Here is a 22,212-nt window from a genome sequence, read left to right on the forward strand (position 1 = left end):
CTGAGCTCGGGGCTCGCCTGTGTTTGGAGCTTGGAATTCCCCAGCGCCTGTATTTGGAATTCCCCAGCGCCTGTGTTTGGAATCCCCCAGCGCCTGTGTTTGGAATTACCCGGCGCTGAACCCGCGGGAAGCCTGCCGCGGAGGCGGGCGCGCAGTTCAGGCTGGCGCTGAAGCATCCTCGGAGTTTGAACGCGCGTTTCCTACTCGCGTTCTTTTATTAATTGTGCCTAGCATCACTTGCCCTGTCTCGGTTTAGCTGCAATTCCATGCAAAATCTACAATCGGCTTGAAAACATCTGCAAATAGGCATTTCTTCCTTAGTCCAGATAATGTCAGAATTCTAGTACCACTGTTAGATTAGCTGAAGAACAGCTGTTCACTTGTGTAGGGAATTGGGAGTTTAGTTGCTTAATTCTGAAGTTTTTAACTACGTAGTTTTTACTACGTGTAAACCAGATGAAATAAACAAGACTAAGTTAATCACTGAGTGGAAACATCATAACCAGAGTCTTTGAGAGGTTTTAACAACAGAAATTTACCTAAGAGTTAGACCACCAGATTTTAGTTACAGTTTCTACGTTTTGGACCGTGGTCTCTTCAGCAGTCATTTCCCAGCTGAGCTCGTCTCCAGTGCCAGCTGGCAGCTGGGCTCTGCTGGGCTGTGTGGTCAGTGCGGAGGGGACAATGGTGTGGGACAGGACACCTCGGACACTGCCCGGGACACTTCGGACACTGCCAGGGACACCTCGGTCACTGCCCGGGACACCTCGGACACTGCCCGGGACACCTCGGACACTGCCCAGGACACCTCGGACACTGCCAGGGACACCTCAACAGCCGGACACTGCCCAGGACACCTTGGAAGTATTAGTCAATGCATAAAAACACCTTGGAATATAATTTATAGTCTGTATCTATTTCTAGATATCTCCTTATAATCTGCCTCCCTCAACAAAGGCTGATAATTATTAAAATAATTATTAAAATAATTAAATAATCTTTCCCTATTTTTACAGTCAAGAGTTTTGAGTGGCAATGAAATGGAAAACACAGAAGCCATTTGGCTATCTCATTGCAATTACTGTGGGGAATTCTATTGGATGGCTATCTGACAAAAATGCTTTGGAGATTTGTTCCCTTTTATCCATCTCCTGTGAAAGAGCAGAACATTATTTTACTTCCCGTGGTGATACACTGCCACATAAATTATTACTGCAGTGTCTCTCTCCTCTGGCATGTTCCTCACTGCTATGGAGCACTAAGCAGGCAAAGCAGATTTTAAATGTCACAAAATCTCACCAGTCTGGACCAAGAGGCACTTACTGGTACACAGGTTTAGCATAATTAGAGAAGTAGCTAAAAAGCTGTGTTACATGGGCACTTCTAAACACAAAGGTACATTACATGAGAAATGGATTTCTTAAAAAGCAATGCTGCTGCAATTGCTTTTCTAAGAAATGCTGATACCTCATTTCACATATGCATAATATTTGGGCAAAGCAGGAATGTCTTGTGGCTGCAGAAGAACATAACATAACAAACATAACATAACATAACATAACATAACATAACATAACATAACATAACATAACATAACATATAACATAACATAACATAACAAACATAACATAACATAACGTGATGAAAATTGTTCAGGGAGCTGCAGTTTCTGTACTACACACAAGAGGGCTTTGGCAGTAAATTCCTGTACCTCTTTTAAGGATGCACCTCAATTACATTCCTGTTTTCCTCACAGCCATGTGACCTAGGAATTTGTTTAAATTTACCTTACATGCCAGACAACTTTACCAAAGTTTAATTGCTTCTTTGAAATGATGAATTGGGCCAGTTTTATCCATTGATCAAGTACCAAGAAACTCTACTGGTTGCTTCTGCTAGGTCCCTCCTGCAACCCCCTTTGAATTCAATGGGTTTTTTTGGCAGATCAGGTAATATTGACTAAGAGTCAGGATACTGTATGTCTTGTAGTCTCTCATCAGAGATAAATTGTGACTAGTCAGCCCTTTTTTAAATTCATTGTAGGTTGTGACTCTTCAAAACTGAATGGGTACAAGTGCATGATGAAAAGATTAAATCTGTGAAGGAATAGCCAAACCTCAGATCAGCCAATCAGTAGTTATTAATTTCCAAGGGCAGCAAATCTGAAAATTATAATAATGTATATTGTCTAACAGCTTTTCTCTTTTGAGCCACGGGGGAAGTTGTTGTGGTAAGTTTAAAAGAACAATAAACTCTAGAATCCCATTAGCTTTACTGGAAGACTGAATGGTAAAACTGCATTTGAATTTAATTCTTCACTCAACAAAAATAACATCATCAACAACAACCAAACCAAACCAAACCAAACCAAACCAAACCAACCAAGCAAACAAAAAACAGGAGGAAAAAAAAGTGATATTTCCTGGAAAAGGATTGTGAATGAAATTAGGTGTGTTGATTGTGCTTGTCGCCATGGCAGGAATTAATTACAGTCAGTGGTGCATACTTGCACTGACAATCAGGGGGGTAAACATCGTGGGAATCCCTCCCTTCTTCAGTTTACAAATAATCTACTTCTAGTAATGCAGTCACCTCTTCACAAATACAGACAGGGCAGAGGAAACAAAATAAAGAAACACTGGGGAAATTTGAGGAATCCAGTGGGATTCTGCTGCCTCTGAACAGCACAGGGTCAGAACAGTTGAGAAGGAACTGCTCTAGAGATGCATTTTACCTGGGAAAAGTCCTGAGAAGCAAAGCTGGGGATTCCCAGAGCAGCACGAAACCTCCAGCACCCAGCCAACCCTGCAAGCAGAGCAGAGAGGGTAAAAGTTGCTTACAGAAGCTTTGCCATGCTCAGGCTGGAAGAGACTGATAATCTTGCTGCATCACACTCTGGGGACTAATACTTGACTGCAACTTTGAGAGCATATTCTGAATTATCTTTGTTATTCTGCACAGCATATTGACTTTGGCAGATGCAACCAACACCTAGTCTGTGCAAAGCAAAGTGTTCTTTCTTCATAAAGCTAAGCCTAGATTAAAATTTTGACTCTTTTATGGTAAAGATCCTAATTTAACATTGAAAGACCTCAGGAAATTGAAACTGCGTCTCTAGAGAAACTAATTTGCACTACTGCTTTTTCCTTTCGTTATAATCATTTCCCAATGAATACATGAAATTGTTTTGTTAACTATGTTCTTAGTTTTCTGACTTTGCAGGAATTATTTGTTCCCTAGCATGGCAATGAATGCCTAAAAAAATTACAGTGATGTGGGAATTAAATCTTTATGTAGTGTTGATTTACTCTTGATATAAATGTTTGTCAGCAGTCTGGTCAAAAAAGGACCTGGGGTTAGCAGGCTCTAACTCAGGTTTACTGTTAAGTCAGTCTAGACAGAGTCTACAAGGGCCTCTGCACATCTTGATGGCTAAAACAGATTATTTAATAATGTTTCTAAAAACAAGCATATTTACAAACTTTATGGGCCCCAAGATTAGAACAAAACCTCTCCAAGACCCAGAGTATCACTGATGAGCATCTCATACCTGATTAACAGCTTGTACCTAGTTTAAATGTTCCTGTAGTTTTATAGCCTTTGCTTTCCCTTGGCATTAACTGGAGATGACAGTGGCAGATCATTGCAGGCGAGTGAGATTCAGGTGTATGAGTGCCTCTGATCAGAGTTATGAGAAGAGAACTGATAAAACCTCTGTCTAAGACATGGTATTTGTGGGGCTAATTTAAACTTTCAAGTAACTCTGCAAATGTAGTTGGAAAAAAAGAGACAAACTTGGGATCCCCATTAAGACTGGTGCCCCAAGGCTTGTTCATTTTTTCTCGCTGCGTTAGTTAGTCTAAGAAAACATTTCACTTTGCTTCATTAACTTTGTATCACCCAAACATTGCAATTAAAAGGAGGTAGCAGCTGCCTGGTTTGTGGAACTACAGAGGCATTTTCACAGATTACAGATAAATCTTGGAGATGTGAGAAATAGATGGCAAGAACTCGGAATGATGCTGTGGCTGCTTAACAGTGCATTCCTAAATATAAAGACTATTATATTCCCAGCCATATACACCTTTCAGTAGTTTTGCAGAGCAAAATGTGGTCTGTAGTGTTGACGACTACTCTGTTTATTGAAACACTCTCAAAAAAAATGTTCCTTTTAACTGATCCTAGTGCTGAAGCCCTACTGGTTCACGATAGCTTGTTGCCATGGTTGGGTAATGATGTCACACATTCTGCCCAGTGTCCATGCCAGAAAATAAATGAGAATGACTTTTTTAATTACTCAGAGTTACTTAGCAATTCCCTAGAAGGCTTAAAGTGAATTGCAAGGGAAAAAAAAAAAACAAGATGCCCCATTGACCCTACCTGCACAGTATCTTTATGCCAGTGAAGAGACAGAGTAAAACACCAGAGTAAATTCTCCGCGGGTTTGAAAACAAGGTTCTGTTACTGAAATACACTTTGTTACTCAACAGAATTCAGCGGGCTGAAGATGAGCAGGAGGCTGGGTGAAGTGTGGCTTTAGGGCTCCCACATGAACACCTTTGCAACTATAGTTTCTGGAAGAGGGAGCTTGTCTCTTTCCCTCCATGGGTGACATTCCGACAGGAAAATGATCTTGAGCAGGGTACAGACATCACTACACCAGGTAGTAAATGCCACGCTACTGCCTTCTCTCACATCTCCTTTCCATTTGAAACCTAATTTGGGTTAGAACTGGCCTTTTGAAGTCGGCATCTGGAAGGCACAGAACAAGAGGCAATCTCTTGTAAATATACCAGAAGGGCTGCAGGAGCACCACCGCTGTCTCTGCTCCCCAAACCTCGCCTTCTGCTTCCTCCTGCCCTCCATCAGTGGTGTTTGGAATGCAGGCGCCCTCTCCCCTCCGAGGTGAGCCCGTCCCGCGGCTGCCGGAGCCATCGGGGTCCCGGTGCCCGTGTTTGTCAGCCCGTCCCGGTCCGTCAGCGCCGCGGGCGCGCCCGATCGCTCCGTTACCCGCCCGCGGGGACTCGCCCGGGCTCGGGGCCGGCGGCCGGGACCCCGCGGGGTCTCTGTGGGGCCGGGCCGGCCGCGGGGTCCCCGGTGCGGCCGCGGGGCGCGGAGCGGCCGGGGCGGGGCTCGGGGCGCGCTACCTGCGCGGCCGCGGGGCCGGGCGAGGCGCGGCGGCGGCGGCACCATGAGGGTTAACTTGGGCGCGCTCTCCCTCTTCGTGGCCCTGGTGGGACTTTTGAGCTTCATCTTCCTCGTGGTGGCCATCGCCACCGACTTCTGGTACATCATCGATGCCTCCAAGCTGGAGGCGTCCCGGAACGGCACGGACGCGCTCAGCTCGCACTCGGGGCTCTGGCGGACCTGCCGCGGTGAGAGCGCGGGCGGCGGGCCCGGGGCAGCGGAGCGCTCCGCCCGCGGCTCGGGAGCGGGGATGCGGGCTCCGTCCGGCCGTGGGCATGCGGGGGTGCGGGCTCCGTCCGGCCCTGGGCATGCGGGGATGCGGGATACGGGATGGGGATGCGGGGTCAGGCTGTGGGGGAGCGGGGATGCAGCTGCAGGGGTCTCGGTTCGGGGTCCACCTGCGGGGGTTCGGCTGTGGGGATGGGGGCATGCGGGTCAGGCTGTGGGGACGCGGGGATGGGATTGCGGGGTCGGTCCGGCTGTGGGGATGCAGGGTCAGGCTGTGGGGACGCGGGGATGCAGGGATGCGGGGTCAGACTCTGGGGATGCGGGGATGGGGATGCGGGGTCGGTCCGGCTGTGGGGATGCGAGTTCAGGCTGTGGGGACCTGGGGATGCGGGGTCAGGCTGTGGGGACGCGGGGATGCAGGGATGCGGGGATGGGGATGCGGGGTCACACTCTGGGGATGCGGGGATGGGGATGCGGGATCGGTTCGGCTGCGGGGTCCGGCTCGGGGACAGTGCCCGCTGCCCGCGGAGCTCCGGCTCTTCGTGCTGCAAGGGACGGGCGCTCCTCGGCCGTGCCCGGACCCGCGGGCAGCGCCTTGTCAATACCTCCCGTGTCACTTGCCGAAGAAGACATGGGGAGAGCGGATTTTCTGCTATTGTAACCTGATTTTACATTAACTTTTAATTCAAGATAATCTAATAAGCGTTAACCATTTAGAAGGAAGGAGATGTCTTTTCATTTGGCTCAGGAAATTAAGGGGCAAAAGTTCTGGGTTAAAGCCATTAAAATTATAAATAGTAATATAACAAATAAAAACATAAACACTATTTACCTAAACAATGCAATTTATTTAAATATAAGTATTATTATGTATCATAATATTGGATTATGATAATCCTATATATCAATAGATGGGATTTCCCCCATGTAGTTAATTTATATGCTAGGCATTTAACTTTTGGCTTTGATTCCACTCTTAAAAGGCAGGAGTAAGTAATGTTTGCCATAGGCAAGAAAGGATGTTGTTTCCAGAGGAGCAGGGAGAGGGAACAGGTTACAGGAATTTGCTCTGTGCTGTGCACTGAGCCCCGATGCAATGAGCTGATGTTTCCCTGTTGACTCCAGTGGTCAGGCCCCATGGGAGCAGCTGATGCTGCATGCTGAAAATCCCCTCATTTCCTTCCCTGCCTAGGAGTGGCTGTTTTAGAAGCAGCTGGTATTATATGAATTATATGTACATGCAAAAAACCAAATATATATGTAGCAAACAGATATAATAGTGTAATTTCCCCCCTTTTTCTAATAGTGAGGAGTGAATGTTACCCTTTGATAAACCCCTTCTGGCACGAGAATGCGAACATCACCGATTCACACAGACAGCTTTTGTGTGAGTAGCGTTTATATTATTTTATATTTCCATTCATCCTCCCCTCCCCCCCGGCCACTTACAAGGACTCATTTCTGATTCAGAGGGGGAATTCACTGAGAAAGTGTTTTGACTCTGTTTCTGTACAATATCTGTCACTGCCTGTGGTCTTCAAGTGTGTTTACCATCTATTTGATGACAAGTTCAGCTAATTTCTTCCACAGGAGCAAAACCTGTCTGACTGTAATGGCACAGGAAGGTACACAATTGCTAAAAATAGAGGGCAAAAGAGTTCACAATCACCTCAAAGGAGTTTGATCACTGAAAGTGCTTAAGAACACATTTAAACTAATTTTTAACACAGCTACTTTTCTAGAATTTCAGTGGGATTCCTGGCACTGATAAAAGACTTAAGTATGGGAGAATTTAAGAAAATAAATCAATGACCAAAAGCAGTGTTCAAAGTCTTTGAAGAACATTGTGTTCAAAAACATTAGGCTTCTAATATATTTTCTTCTTTTTCTTTAGATTCATTTGTCAATGCCAGAATGTTTTCAAAAAGTCCAAGTGGAACATTTTCAAATACTTACAGTCATCTCCTAGAAGATGATTTACCATCTTTGCATCATATATTTGGCACAAAACTTTCCTCACACACTTCTGTGTATGGGTTTGTTTTTTCCAATTTTTTTATTTCTTCCTGACCCCGCAGAATACATGTATTTGTCCTGTTTCTTAAAATGGACCATTCTCAAAATCAGCCATTCCCTGGGCTCCAGAGGGGCTTAAAGGGTCTTTAGTTTCTTGGAGCAGCCTCTGGTGGTCCAGCAGCCATATAAACACATCAGCAGGGTCAGGACTTAGAGCCCAGCATGTCTCTCTGTGCTTTCCATTAGGAAATGCCATTTCTTTCATCTTCCAGGCTCAAAACAGAGGCTGCAGCTGCTCCATGGTTCTGAAATCAGTGGAGTCTGAAATCAGTGATTGTCTGCTGGATCACTCGAGCCTTTGAGGGGTCAGCACTTTAACTGAGCCTGCCTGATCATGTTTTAAGTGTTGGCATCTCCACTGTTATGTTGGTGACAGTCCAACATTTCAGGATGAAACAATTTGCTTTTCAAAAGTTGTGTGCATATTTGCAAAAGGTTATTTTTTTCAGGTAAGAGATTGCAGGTCTTCAGTTAAATAAAAAAACAAAACCAAAAAGCAGTGCTCTTTTGGTCATAAAAATGATGTTTGCTTGGAAACAAAGGATGGCTCTTTGTGAGTCATGAAGTGTAGGAAAATAGTGGATATGAATAAAAATTGTATTAATAATTATGTTTACAGACTCTTCAGGGCCTTGGAGAGTTTTTTTCTCTTGCTTTCACATCAAATACTGTTTTCATGTTCCTGGAAAAAGACTTCAAGTCTGCAAAGACACTTGCATATTTTATTATAAACAGGCATAGACTGCCTAAAAGTGATGAGAGAAGAAATCAAATATCTTTGATTTCTCTTCAACTGAAATAACCTGCTATGTTTGATTGGAATGCCCTACTGAATTAACTTTTTGATTTTTTTTGCTCAGCTTCAATGCAGTTTCAGTGTGGTGAGGCTACAGATCCTCAGCAGTTGCAGCTGAACATAGAAAGTACCATGTCAGTACTTCTTCCTTCCAGGAAATACAGATATTTTTAAGTGACATCTAGATTCATCAGGTCCTGAGATTGTACTCTTCTCTCTTAAATGTTTCTGACTGGCCACTGAATCATATTTAGGCAGATCATGGCAAACCATCTTCATCTACAACAGATTTTAACAAGAATTTTAGAGGGCAATTCTGTGATCATGGATTGCAGTGCAGTTACAGCAGATTCTTAATCTGCTGCTATATGTGGCAAACAAGATAATTGCACAGCTTTAATTGATTACTTCACAAAAATGATACTTTTCTCTCCGTATGCCTGGGAAGGTGTTTGTGAGGCACAGTCACATGGGATTAATCTCATTCCATCTAGCTGTACACTCATATTTCTCACTGTTTGATTGGCACTGAATTTCACGAGCTCTGGCAACATCAAACCTGTTTCTTTCTGATTATTCCTAAAGAGACTTCAAAGGACTGTCTCCTAAAGTAGGCACTTAAGTAACACATTGGTCACATCCTTCATTCTCCAGAGTTTGACTGCACTTCCTGGCATGTCTGAGCTAGACACAAATAGCAAAGAGGCTGGAGAAAGTCTGTATGTGAATGCAAAGAGCAGGGCCTAAGGGGAAGCAGAAGCGCTGGCCACTGCCAGAAGACAAACCCGTCATTAGGGAATGAAAAGCCTCCATGGTCCCTTCCTCCACATTTCCAATCCCTCCCCTATTCATCCCAGCAGATTCCTTTTAGCCTTATTGTGTACTGCAAATTGAGCTCCTGGCAAATTAAAATAATTGGCTGCATGAGTTAAAACCCTGTGCTAGCAGCAATATTACCCAACCCATCAACCTAGGGCTTGCTAAGCCTGGGACTGTGATGCATTTTCACATCACAGTGCTCTGGAGCTGCTCCTCTAATGGATTGGACACAAAAACACTGTCTCCTCTTCATTAGCCTTCCCTTTTTTCTCTTACCACTCCCCCCAGCTGAACATGCAGTATATTCCCTCTCTCCCCTCAAATGGATAAAATAATTTCCTATTATACATTGCACTGTGGCCTGGTTATTTGTTTAAAACATCAGCCATTGTCTGAAGAAAAATACCACTCGACTGCCTACCACTAGCTTTTCTGAAAGTTCTGCATTAATAAAATTCTTTTTCACTGGAGATGTACACTTTCCTCTGGCTCACACAGGAATAAAATGAAAGTATCACTTTTTATAATTTAGACAGTTATTAGAGTCTCTTGGTGACTACTAGGATTAAAGATAGCCCTCTGAAAATTCCCCTTTGAATTTAAATTTGTCACCAAAGACACTCTTGATGTTTTGCCTTGCCATGTGTTCTCCTGTGCTAGCTATGGCAGACAAGCAGCAAGAGCAACATTTTTCATGGTGAGCTGAATCTATCTCTCTCTAAATGACAAAATAAGGATGTCACTGGCTTCAAAGGCAGCTGCATCGAGTTCTGAGCAGCTTCTCCATTTTCCAGTAGCAGAAATGTAACATCCAAAATCAGATCTAGATGTTGAGGATCACACACAGAGAGACGGAAGCTGCTGAGTCGAAGGAATGGCAGTGCTTAATCAGCTGAAACATTTTCCCCCAGAGTCTGAGCTTTCTAAAAGAATTTCTTAAAAGAAAGGAAAAACCCAAACAAGAAACCTCAACTTGTTACACTGGTGAAAAGTTGCTCTTAGACATTTTTGTCATATAAATATTTTCCACTTATCAAAGCCTATGTCATTAATAATGAATAAATGCCATTACAGATTTGGCTGAAGGCAGCACCAGTGTAATCCTCGCAAAATGAAAAATATTGTAAATATTTCTATTCAAAACCACACCATTTCTCTTGAATCTCAGCTTTGCACTTGAGCTGCTGCAGGATCCCACCAGCACTGCAGAGCTTGGGCTGAAGTTATGAAAAATAATGTAAGAAGAACAGCTTTTCTCTCTTATTTGTCTGTATGACACACAAACTATCTCCATAAGGTACCTCCAAGGTAAGATTAAGCCTCTGGCAATCCTGATTTTTTGTCAGAGATTTGGACATTATGGCCAGTGATTGGTTTCCTTTTACAGGTCAATTTTTAATGCTGTCCTCTATTCCTGACCCATCCAGAAATGAACACTTAATGGATGTGGTTTCCACTCATATTGTTTTTCCTGTTATAAAATCAAGACTGGAGCATGCAGCTGCCCATGCACCACTGCTTTAAGTATTCTCCCCAGAGTATTTTTATTTTTTCTTTTTTAGACACAAATGTAACTGAAACCACGAGGCTGCAGACAAGTTTGTGCTTCCTGCAGGGAAATGATCTTTGCAGCAGAGGCAGCTCTGATACCTCAGTTGTTTTAATGTAACAGCTGCCTTGGTTTCTTCCTCAACAAAATGGGTTTAATAGTACAGATAAACTTGTCTGGATTTCCTCACAGCATGTGGACCCTGTAACAGTCATGCACCAGCTGCTTTCACAGTTCACCCTGCTCCATTTTTACTGAGTTGGAGTTTATAATGCTAGAAAGAATGCTCTATTCTTTGGCCACTGTGACATTTTTTCTTGAGGGATTTACAGTTCTTTGCAAATTTTCTTTTAGTTTTAAGCTCCCAGAAGGAAACAGCTGGGGCTGGAGCAAGAGCCATTTCGGAGGCCAAGTGAAATAAGACCCAAATGATGCACATAGAAATTCTGGCTTAACTGGTCTGCTAGGTGTGTACCTGTTTCTGAGCAACAGTGCACTGTTCCTTCAGAGAGGTGCCAGTGGACATCTGCTCCAGCACTTGCTGTAGGTATAACAGCAAATATATACAGAAATCCAGGATAACTTCAGCACCACTGCAGCTGAGGCCTAACCAGTGACAAGTTCTGATGAATATTCTCATTTTCAGATTCATTGGTACCCCAGCAACAGCATGTGAGCCACAGTGCATTGCTCACATTCATCATTCTACCCATTCCTGCTACTGCAGATTTTGTCAGTGCCACCTGCTCCAGGTCTAGCATAATTTTATTTCTGCTGTCTGCAATTTGTTTTCCTGTTTAGCGCAGAGATTTTTTGAGAAAAGCAGGAAGCCCAAAGATGTAATACACAGACCAGAGCCTGGCTAATCATCCTGGAGACCCCTAACTCTGTGAGAAATCCTCCTCCATCACCTTTTCTCTGTTGAACAGGAGGGAATCCAGGCCTTCCTGTCCCTGTGGCCCAAGCCCAGAAGACTCACATTTAGCCACAGACAAGTTCTTTCAGTTGTTCATTGGTTTTGTAAGTTGTTTCCTTACTTTTTTCCTAGCAAGCAGGCCAGACTTGCTGTGTGCACTGTTTCTTCTTGGCTTTGCCAAGTCCTGCTGGAGCAGCCCCATTGGTTTTGACAAGTGCCAGGGGTCTGTTTCAGCTGGAGGCTTTTGTCTTTCTGACTGGCTCTGTAGTTACTGCTGGGTAACACAAACAGGCCCTTAATTAAGCTCTTCTGAGCTGCTGCCATTTGGAGTATTTCTGATGAGGTGATATTACAGATTTCTAGGCACTGTTTGCTATTATAAGCTGTGCAAACAAATCCAAAGTTAGTTTGAAGCAATTAAGCTGCAGGATGTTAACAGGAGATGATTAATAAAACTGCTGGGCTTGCACTTGCTTACTTCTGACACTGCTCAGTGTTTCTATTCCATTCCACAGATTTCTCTCACAAACAACCCCTCAACAACTGTGTTGGGCGCTAATTTAGAGATGCCTGCCAAATTCTCAGTTCTGGACACACATTGCAGATGTCATTTTTACAGATATTTCGCCAGAGCTCTAGTAAAAGAGCTTTGGCTAGCTAATGTAAAACTTCAGTAACCACGATTAAGCAATTTGATTATTTTTTGCTTCAAAGAAAGGGAGTGTTTTTTAAAAGTTTATGAGCTAGTTTCAGTATTTCCACGATTAAACCATTGGATCTTTCATGTAACAGGGAACTCAGGTGTTGAGAAATAGATGTGGGAAAGGGAATTCTGTTTTATAACAAAGTGCACATGCCTCTTCTTGTGCAAAATGCTTAGGGTGTTGTTTTTTTTTTTTTTTTTCCAATACTAGAACAATTTAATCAATGTTAAGACAGTTATATATTTATACATAATACATAAATGTGTATTTCAACAGAAACTAAAAAAAACACTAACATGACTGCAAAATGAATGTTTTAACTTCTTTCAAAGATGATTATTGAAGACAGAAGTACAGTAAAGATATTTTAAGTAATTTTCTTCTATTAACTAATTCTGTTCCTCTAATCAAGGAATATAATGGCATAATATCATATGCCAGATGGCATGAATTCAGATTCCTGAGTGGTTTCCATGGCAGCATTTTAGAGTAAGTTTCCCAGTCAGTTTCAGATTTCATAGTACAAATGAGTACTAGATATTGAACTAGAACACTGGAGATTATAAAACTACTATATAACCAAATAGAATTCACTAAATATTTGATTTTTAAAAGCTGCCAGTGATTAATGAGAAGTGTGATCCCAGCTGTGGGTAGGAAAAGTAAGGCTCTGTCACAATGAGGTTTCTGGGTTTCAGCTGAGCTACCCCTAAACCCTATATTTTCACTGAAGAGGGCATAAAAATCAGAGTTATTCTGATACTGTAATTGTCACAGATGATAAATGTAATCTAGGAAACTCCCAAGGATGCTCTGGTATGGTTTTCTTTTCCCTTTCCTTCATCAAGTTCCATTCAGAGTGTGTTTTGCTCACCCCCACATGTCCTGACTCAGGGTGCAGTAGCTGAAATCACACCATGACAAGAAAATTCAAAGAAATGGCAAGTTAGCGCTGCTGTCCTGAGGTGGAGTTTGTCAGCAGTGACTTGGACTGGTGAGGGACGCCTGGAAAATCACAAGGCAGAGAGCCAGCCATGAACTTGGTGATGTTTGTTCTCTCTCAGCAAGGCCAGCTCTGAGAACAGAGTTGCACCATTCTTCCATTTATACTTTGCAAAAGTTAACTGCATCCTCCCAAGGTTTTATCCTCCCAAGGCTTTTTCACCTTCTACTGCTAAGATGACACATGGATGTCAGAACGGTGGGGAATAATCAAAATGAGACCAAATAACCCTCAGCAAGCTCAAATGTGGCTGAAGACCACTCTCCTGTTGCTGCTGCCTCTGCAGAATAGGAGAACTGAGTGGGTGCCCAATCTCTATTCTGTCACCCTGTGCCTCATGCCATCCCCAGCACCACCTCTAACCACACGAAACTCCTGAGCTAAGTTCCATGGCTAGTTCTCATCTTGGAGTTCAGCTAAGATTTGCAGGCAGTTTTGACATGCTGGTTTGTTCCCAGTAAGCTGAGGATTGATCTGGCTGTTGGCACTGAGAATTGCTTGAGGTCTGTGCTTGTTGGCCAGGAAAGCAGCCGTGGCCAGTTCTGCTGAAGGAAGGCCCAGGGAATGTCCTCAGCTTTAGAATCAAAGAGGGGAAGTGCTCTCTTCAATGCAGAATGTTGAATTCATGATTTCTGAGCATCAGCTGGTTCTGATGTCAGCATATGTGGGACTGGAAATGAAAACATAATACCAGAAGCAGAAAAGAAACTCCCAAAATTACTTTGTCGTTCACCACTTTTTTTTTTTTTTTTTTTTTTTTTTTTTTTTTTTTAACATGTTCTGTGCTACACAAAACAATTTCTGGAAACCACATTCTACTCAAGTACAAACACCAACAGTGTCTGCCTTGATGCCATGCAGACCCTGGCTAACCCTGGAACTGAACAGAGACATGTACACAATTGTGTCTGATTTTATAATGCTACTGTTGAGCATGAGGCAGTGGCAGATGCAGTAGCTCCAGTTCCATGGGCAGATACAGTGACTTGAAAAAATTATTTGATCACACATCAACTGTGAGCTCTTAAGTGATTCCTTTTCCTAAGCTAATGGCGTATTGTTCCTCTGTGAAATTAAAAGAGACAATGAAGCCTACACCTCTTCACAATATGGATTTTACATTTTCTTCTCTCAGTTACTCTGCACTTTACTTTGGGATGAAACTAATTGATACTGGAATTACCTTTTTTTTTTGTTATTATTCTAAAATAAGGTTGGGTTGAATGTTTTGGATAGATTACATCAAAGGGAACAATGACACAATAATGGTTTATGACGGAAAAAAAACAGGGTGATATGAAAAAATACATAGCAACCCTCTGTTTACAGAGCTATTAAAATGTTATAGGGATTGAGAAAGACTAATGTAAAACATTTAGCATGGGAGGAAGCAAGGAGGATAGGTTAATGCACTTAGTGAAGCTGCTGTAGAAAACAGTGACAGACAGAATCTGAGCTGGATGGGAAAATTTACCTCTAGTTGATGGTCAGCTGCAGCAAAGGAAAAGGTCAGCAATTTGCTATATCAGTGCAGCAGAGGACACGTGACAGAAGAGAAACCTTTAATCTAAGCATGGCTGGACCTCACCTCCCAAGCAGAGCAGGGTGATTCACAGCACAGGGCTACTTCTCATTAAGGTTGCCAGTGCCTACATGGTATGCAGTGCACCACCTGATATCCAGCTGGCTCAAGAGCTGAGGACAGTTTGATTGCTCATATATATCTGTGTAGATATACCCTCTATATCTGTGGCGTCTGTTTGAATCACAGGCTGTAATCCTGTGAGGGTTTGTTCTGTTTGTTACCTTTTCCTCCATACCATATGTTTGTCCTGCTGATTTACACTGAAAATCCGAGGGGTTGTCCAATTTCTTGTTTGTGCAGCACAGGATGAGGCTTTGATCCTGATTAGGGGCTCTGCACTTAATAATTATTGGTACATCCACTGACACCATAATAAAATATTACAGTATTAACATTCTTCATTTTTCTTCAGACATGCACGGAACATTTGTCATCCTGATGCCCCTCAGCCTGATATTGATGATTTTTGGAGGAATGACTGGATTCATCAGTATTCTTGCCAGGGCCTACCTGCTGCTCCTAATGACGGGACTGCTTTTCCTTTTTGGAGGTACTAAATCCAACTCCTGGCCTAACTGTTTTATATACCAAGAGCTTGTATCTGGGAAACATCACTTTGTTTCCCAGGGAATAAAAGCAAGAATTTGCTTTCAGAATAATGCTGGTGTTCATTCACCTGGTGTCTGCTGGGGTCCTGGTTCTGGAGCAGAGCTACTTAGGAAAGGCAAATATCCCTCCTTGGGGAGTGAGTCACCCTTGGAACAATCTGTGTTTGCTGTGCCCATTAACACAAAAGATTCAATAACTTCTCAGCATGGTGCACAAATCTTTACAGACAGGCTAATGGGGTGATGGAAAAGTGACCGTGGAATTACTAAATGGTAGGCTTGCACAGGTTTTGCAGCTGTGTGACATTTTAAAAAAGGCATTTGCATTGAGTTCCTGAAAAGAGACTTTTTAGGCATTCCTGGCTTAGCCTCACTGTTAGTTTTGATCTAGAGTGGTGTTCCCAAAGTGTGGGTCACAAAAGGAAACCCCCAGAAGTTATTTTATTTGGAGTGTAACATTTCAATTTGAAGCTAGTAAAATGCTTTTACGCTTTCTTTTATATTTTTCTTTCCTGCTGTATCCAAACCCACTGTGTTTAGAAAGTTATTTATGAATTAAAAACCCTAAAAACATTCTGTCAAAGTAGGAAAACTGTGTTTAAATCTGCATCTTCTGTTCCAAACAGATTTTCAGTGCTGTTTCACAATGTAACTTAAAATGGAAATTTTTTCCAGCAGAAAAGGGGATCCTCAGAATTGGCTCTCATCAACTGCTCATACAGCTGTATTTTTAAGAAGAAAATGCTAAGAGATTGCTGGAAGCAAATGCTGCTGTCTCAAAGCCTTGACTGAGCTTTTTAGTCTGAAGTGCTCTAACACCAACCAACCACCCCCCATTATGATTGTCTCCCAAAAAGAAGAGCAAGTTCTAATTCCTCAGAAGAGCAGAAAGCTGCATTCACTGAAAAGGCTGGTGGAAAACTGCTCCAAATAGTCAGTGAGAGATGAAAAGCTGTCAAGTGCCAAGCATGATTATCCCACTGGGGAGTGCAGCAGGCGCCTTTCTAAGCTGTTTGGGGCTGCAAAGAGGGAAAGGAAACACAGAGGATTGTCAGGAGAGGGCTTGAGGAGGTTCTGGGCATGCAGCTGGGCAGTGTCCCAGGAGAACATGAACAGACTGCAGGGTGGTCTTTGGCTGAGACCAGCCCCCCACCCTGCTCTGGCTGGGTGCACAGAACAGTTTTGCAGGACACTCAAAGTCACAAAGTTCAGTATTAGTTAGGTAGCTCTGTCTCAGCAGAGAGAGATATTTGGAGATGCCATTCCAGAAATGTGGGGTTTTTGAAACCCTCAGAACTGATATGTTCCACTGGTCAGAACATCCTATAGGCTTCCCTTTTTTTTTTTTTTTTTTTTTTTGCAAGAGCATTTGCACAGAATTCAGTGCACCTTGTTGAAAATGTCAACAAATCAGTCTTTTCCATTTGTGCTGACAATTTTTCCCCCTCCTTGCTGAGGACTAGAATAAGGTACAGGCATCAGATGATGGTTAAAATCAGGACTATGAGCATGAATTTGGACTGATGGATAACCCAATACTCTTCTATCTTGGTTTGCCTCTAATTGAACATATTTCTGACAAAAAGGCAGCTCATCAGGACTTACTGTAATTTAACAGAAAGCTATATCAAAATTTTCTCTCTCAGAATCAAATCCACTATTTTGTCCTGAAAGAGTTTCAGTATATATTTTCCCTGGGCTGCAGTCCTTTTATCCAGGGCCTTTTCTGCTGCTGATCCAGTAAAGGGTGATTCCCATCAGTGCCTGTCCTTTGACTGACAGGGATGCCAGGCTCAGGATGCAGTGTGTACCTGTTCCAGATGTGCCATTCCTTACATTTGCCACCTTTTGAACAGTCTTTTCATTCTGAAAACATCTGGCTCCTTGTTTGAGTGCCCTTATTTATTTATTTGTAGTCTGTCCCAATGGTGTCTTTGACTCAGGTATTTGGAAGTGATGGGCAGTCATGGCAGCACAGCACTTGGTGGGAGGTGATAGCGAAGACTAACAAATTTACATTAAACACTCAAAACTGACAATACTCAGGAAACAGCCTCCATCCAGTGACCTGAAATGCAAGAATCTGTGTCTCTGTGGAGTATCCTGCATACAGGGAGGTAACTGTCCATGGTGCTCAGCAGTGAGGAATCAGGCAACATTACAATGCAGTTCTGAAAAGAGATGCACATGCATTAGATACCTGTGAAACACAGGACCCGATTTCTGTGAGGGGGGCTTGCTGCCAGGTGCTGTGATTCAGTCTTTAACAGTGGGAACACATTATTCCCAGTGGGCACAAATAACCCTGCCTTTACTTCCCTCTCACCCTCATTGCCCAAGAAACCAACCTCAGGTAGATTTCAAAGATAATCTGTAAATCTGGCCTGGCTAGAATAGGAAGGACATATCCAATTGATTGTTTTTAATTTCTTCAGTAGCTGAACATGTTTCTCTTTTCAGCTCTTGTTACCCTTACAGGGATCAGTGTCTATATTGCATATTCAGCTGCTGCCTTCCAAGAAGCTGTTTGCCTCCTGAGGAGCAAGGATCTCCTGGTGGAAATCGATATCAGGTTTGGCTGGTCCCTGGCACTGGTCTGGATCTCCTTTGTGGCAGAAGTGCTCACTGGGGCCGTGTTCCTGCTGGCAGCAAGAGTGGTGGGTCTGAAACGGCAGTGTGAGCAGACTTTATGACAACAGGTGCCTTTGCAAGAACAGAGCCCTGCAGAGCCTGGTAATTGGGATTACTTGGTCCATCTGGTCACTGGGGGCAATAAGAGTGCAAGGCTGAGTATCTTGTCAGCTGCTGTAAGCCTTTTTCCTCACAGGTGGCTGTAAAACACAAAGACTCTGGTAAATCAGTAAAACATTCCAGGTGTTGTCAATTAGGAAACCCTGGTGTCATTAGGAGAGAGTGCATTGCAGTGTTTGTATTTCCAGAATGATTTCAGCTGGCAGCTCATCACACATCTCCATTTGTTGCTTAGAACAAGGCAGATTTCTTGCTTTGTTTCTCTTTTCTGCTCTCTCAGCAAAGTGCCTCAGAGCACCTTGCAGACCAGATTTTGGTTTCTCCTGAGAGCTCTCAGAAGGACGTGGACCTGTTGGAGTGAGTGCAGAGGAGGCCATGAAGATTCTCAGAGGACTCAGCACCTCTGCTCTGGAGATGGACTGAGAGAGCTGGGGCGGTTCAGCATGGAGAAGAAAAGGCTCTGGAAAGACCTTAAAGCCCCTCTCAACACCTAAAGGGGCTCCAGGAGAGCTGGAAAGGGTCTTTAGACAGGTGGTCGGAACTAGATGATATTTCATATCCTTTCCAACCCAAACCATTCCAGGATCCTGCAATCCAGCAGATGGTAGTGGCTGTGATGCTGAAGTTCTCCAGTGCGCTTCAAGAGAAAGATACAGCTGTTTTCCAGATGTTCTAACTGCTGGAGACAGCCCCAGTCTCTCAATGATCAGGCTACATACTGCTCTCCTTCAGCATATTGCTAGCTGCCTTTTCAACTCTGCAATTCAGGAGATGTATCTGATATATTTTCCAGTTTTTACTTTGTGATTTTCATTATGCTTCTTTTTCATGAAGTTTGTGCACATGCTTTGTGCTGGAATGTTTATCTTGTGCTGAAACTCCTGAGTAAACTGACATGCAGGACACATAAAATTAATTTTGGGTGCCAAGCAATCAGTTTTTTTCTCTTCAGTGCCCACTGATGTTACTGAAGGAATTTCCCCCTGGCTGCTGTGCTGAATAGATACTTGAACGTGATAACAGCTCCACTACATTTCTGATAGATCATGTATTTCTGGAGGTCCTCAGCACTCTGCAGTTCAGGACTGTGCCTCAGGAGCTGTGTCAGGCACCCTCTGTCCCTCGTACATTCTCCAGCAGCACAAAGGCATCATTCACCTACCTCTGTTAAACACCAGAACAATTTTATCAGTGTGTCCTGTGTTAAAGATTGCACATTCACTCTGACCAAGCTCGGCTCTAATCTTAGTCCCAAAGTACCAATGCTTTTATGAAAAAAATAGTGGCAGGGAGCTCCTGAGTGCTGACAGACTTTGGAGATAGAAAGGAGCATTTAATGCCATGCTGTGAATGGAGAACTGAGCCAGGAAACTTGTCCAAGGTGACATGAAACCAGAGTTTCGGAATCCTGGGCTAAGGCCTTACTTGTCAGATCTTGCTTGTTATCAGAATTAAATAAAGCTTAAAATCCTGAATAGCCTGAGCAGTAGAAATTCTGTGACTAACTAGTATAATTTTATAATTCTTAGTTGCTCCCACATTGGTTTCAGGTATTTTCCATGTTGCCTTATGTTGGGACCATGTAATTGAATCATTTTACAAGTTAAAGCATACCAAATCAGCTCTATAAGAAGTGTAGAGGAAAAAGTCCTTTATAGTCAAAATTCCATGTGCTTAAGTGAATTATATAAAATGTAATTCTCTGTTTTGGTGCTGGTGAAACGATTTATAAAGCAATTTGTATGATGTTATTCAGACATTACTGTAAGCTGTAACAGTAAAATATCATCTGAGTTATTTTTTGAATATTTATTACAGATGTTATTTTGAAGTGGTTTTGAGTGTTGTAAAATTAAATAAAATGACATCTCAGAGTGGGAATTATTTGCCAAGACATGAAAGAACTAAGATATTTATTTTTCTTTAACTTTTTCTGCAAATTTATTCTACTGTTTTTATAATGCTTTTGAAGTTCCTATGTCAGATGTGGTAGGTATTAGAAAGATACTTACACTGCTGCAATATAAAATACTCAAGTGATCAAATCTAATTAGCAAGCCAATGAATCTCTTATTGAATTAGAGCAATTCTCATTTCCATGGCTCTCCTAAATTTCTCATTCTGGCTTCCTGCAATAACTGGCACAATGGTAATAAAGAGTATCTTCTGCTCCTGAACGTTTGCATAACCCCTGAATTTCTCTGAAATTCCTTCTGAATACAAAGGACAAAAGATGGTTTGGAATAGTCAAATTAGCATTGAACATTTTGAAAAATCATACTGGGAAGAGGAAACATTCTAGAAAGGACTTTATGCAATTTGAAAAAAATGACCTTATCAACTTCTTCCTCTTACTGAAATTAATGTTTATTTAATACCATGTTCTTTGTTATGTTTTCCCCAAAATACTTTACTGAGATGAGAACAGAGACTGCTCCCATTACTTTCTGGTGAATTGCAAACTCATTGGTAATTTGCCACATCGAAAGTGAAGAAAAACAGATGCACAGAGCAGAGCAGCACTGCCTGAGAGTGCACACAGCTCCTGCCCAGCACCAGGCACTCCTTTAAGGACTTCTCGAGGGGTGGCAGAGAAGGATAGGGGAGGTCAGGAGAATCCTTGATTGTGAAAAATGTGGAAATATCTATTCCACATAAGATGTTTAGAGGCCGTGCTGGTGAATGTAATGCAGCCACGACAGCACAAGGATTCAGTGTGTGCCTGTGCTGTTCCTGCAGAGCAGCCCCTGTGTCCCACCCCTGATGGCCAGGGGGACAGAACTGCTTTGGGCAGAGCTTCAGTCCAAGGAGCCCCAGGCATTTGTTACCACTGATCCTCAGCCAATCGTCCCTGTGGGTGCCAAAGTCACTGTCACACCCTCCTCAGCGGGACAGGGCACACAAATCTGCTGAGTTTGGGACAGGGTAAGGGCAGGGAAAGGTCACTTGCCAGTTACTGTCATGGCCAAAACAGACTCAGCTTGAGGAAATTAGTTTAATTTATTATCAATCGGAGTAGGAGAATGAGAAATAAACCCAAATCTTAAAAGCATCTTCTACTCACCCCTCCCTTCTTTCCAGGCTTAACTTTACACAATCCTCTGTCTCCTGTCCCCTGACTGGCATGGTGGGACAAAGGATGGGGGTTCAGTCTGCTCATCACACCTTGCTTGTGAAGCATCTTTCTCCTCAGGGAGGGGACTCGTCACACTCTCCCCCTGCTCCAGCATGGGGTCACACACACACCCTGACATCCTCTCTGACTGCTTCTTCTCTCCCCGCCCAGGGCTGTGCTGTCTTTTATATGGTACATTACGTGTTACATGGGTACAGTTTTTCCCCAATGCCTATTACCTATATTAAATGGTGCTCTTCTACTCTAAACCAATCTGTGAGTGCCAACATCACCAAGAACATGGAGGTAAGGAAGGAGAAAGAGGGAGGACAGGGCAGGCCCAAATCCCTCCATCTTAAAACTTCTGACCCCCATGTACAAAACCAAAACCCCCTGTACAGCACTCAAAAATTCTTCCCTTTACTTTGTGACTACTTCTACTATAATATCTAAACTTTAGTGACTTCTTGTTCTTCCTGCAAGGTTGGTAAATCATTCCATGGTTCAAATCCAAAATCACAGCTGTTTCCAGCTGCCTGCCAGGGTCTCAAATGCTTCTGACTTGAACCTGGAGCTTCCAAAAATGTCTGAGGGACATTTTGAGTTCCGACACCCCTGGGCTGCAGTTCTTCACAAACTGCTCCAGTGAGGCCCTTCCAGAGGCTGCAGTCCTTTGGGAACACCCTGCTCCAGGCTGGGCTCCCTGCTGGGTCACAAACCCTGCCAGGACCCTGCTCCAGTGTGAGCTCCTCTCTCTGTGTGTCCTGCCAGGACCCAGCTCCAGCATGTGCTTCTGGCAGCTTCTCACAGGAGCCACCCCTGCAGCCAAAACCGAAACAACTTGATTGACTGTGCAGACGCATGTGGTGCACAGT

The 22,212-nt window shown here is 43.2% G+C and overlaps 1 protein-coding gene across 2 annotated transcripts; it reads left to right on the top strand.

The window, feature by feature from the left end:
- The first annotated feature begins 5,133 nt into the window (after positions 1–5,133).
- Positions 5,134–20,397, top strand: TMEM114 (transmembrane protein 114). 2 transcript variants are annotated; one of them, XM_072935751.1, is made up of 5 exons: positions 5,134–5,375; positions 6,722–6,802; positions 15,276–15,413; positions 17,932–18,204; positions 18,503–20,397. In XM_072935751.1, the coding sequence occupies exons 1-4, from the start codon at positions 5,192–5,194 to the stop codon at positions 18,162–18,164; spliced, it is 636 nt and encodes a 211-aa protein (XP_072791852.1). In that variant the 5' UTR covers positions 5,134–5,191; the 3' UTR covers positions 18,165–18,204; positions 18,503–20,397. The 2 variants fall into 2 exon arrangements, with proteins under 2 accessions (XP_072791852.1, XP_030140732.2); XM_030284872.4 differs by having other exon boundaries at positions 17,932–20,397.
- The last annotated feature ends 1,815 nt before the right edge of the window (positions 20,398–22,212 follow it).

Source organism: Taeniopygia guttata, chromosome 14, assembly GCF_048771995.1.
Source record: "Taeniopygia guttata chromosome 14, bTaeGut7.mat, whole genome shotgun sequence".
Lineage (NCBI taxonomy): Eukaryota > Metazoa > Chordata > Aves > Passeriformes > Estrildidae > Taeniopygia > Taeniopygia guttata.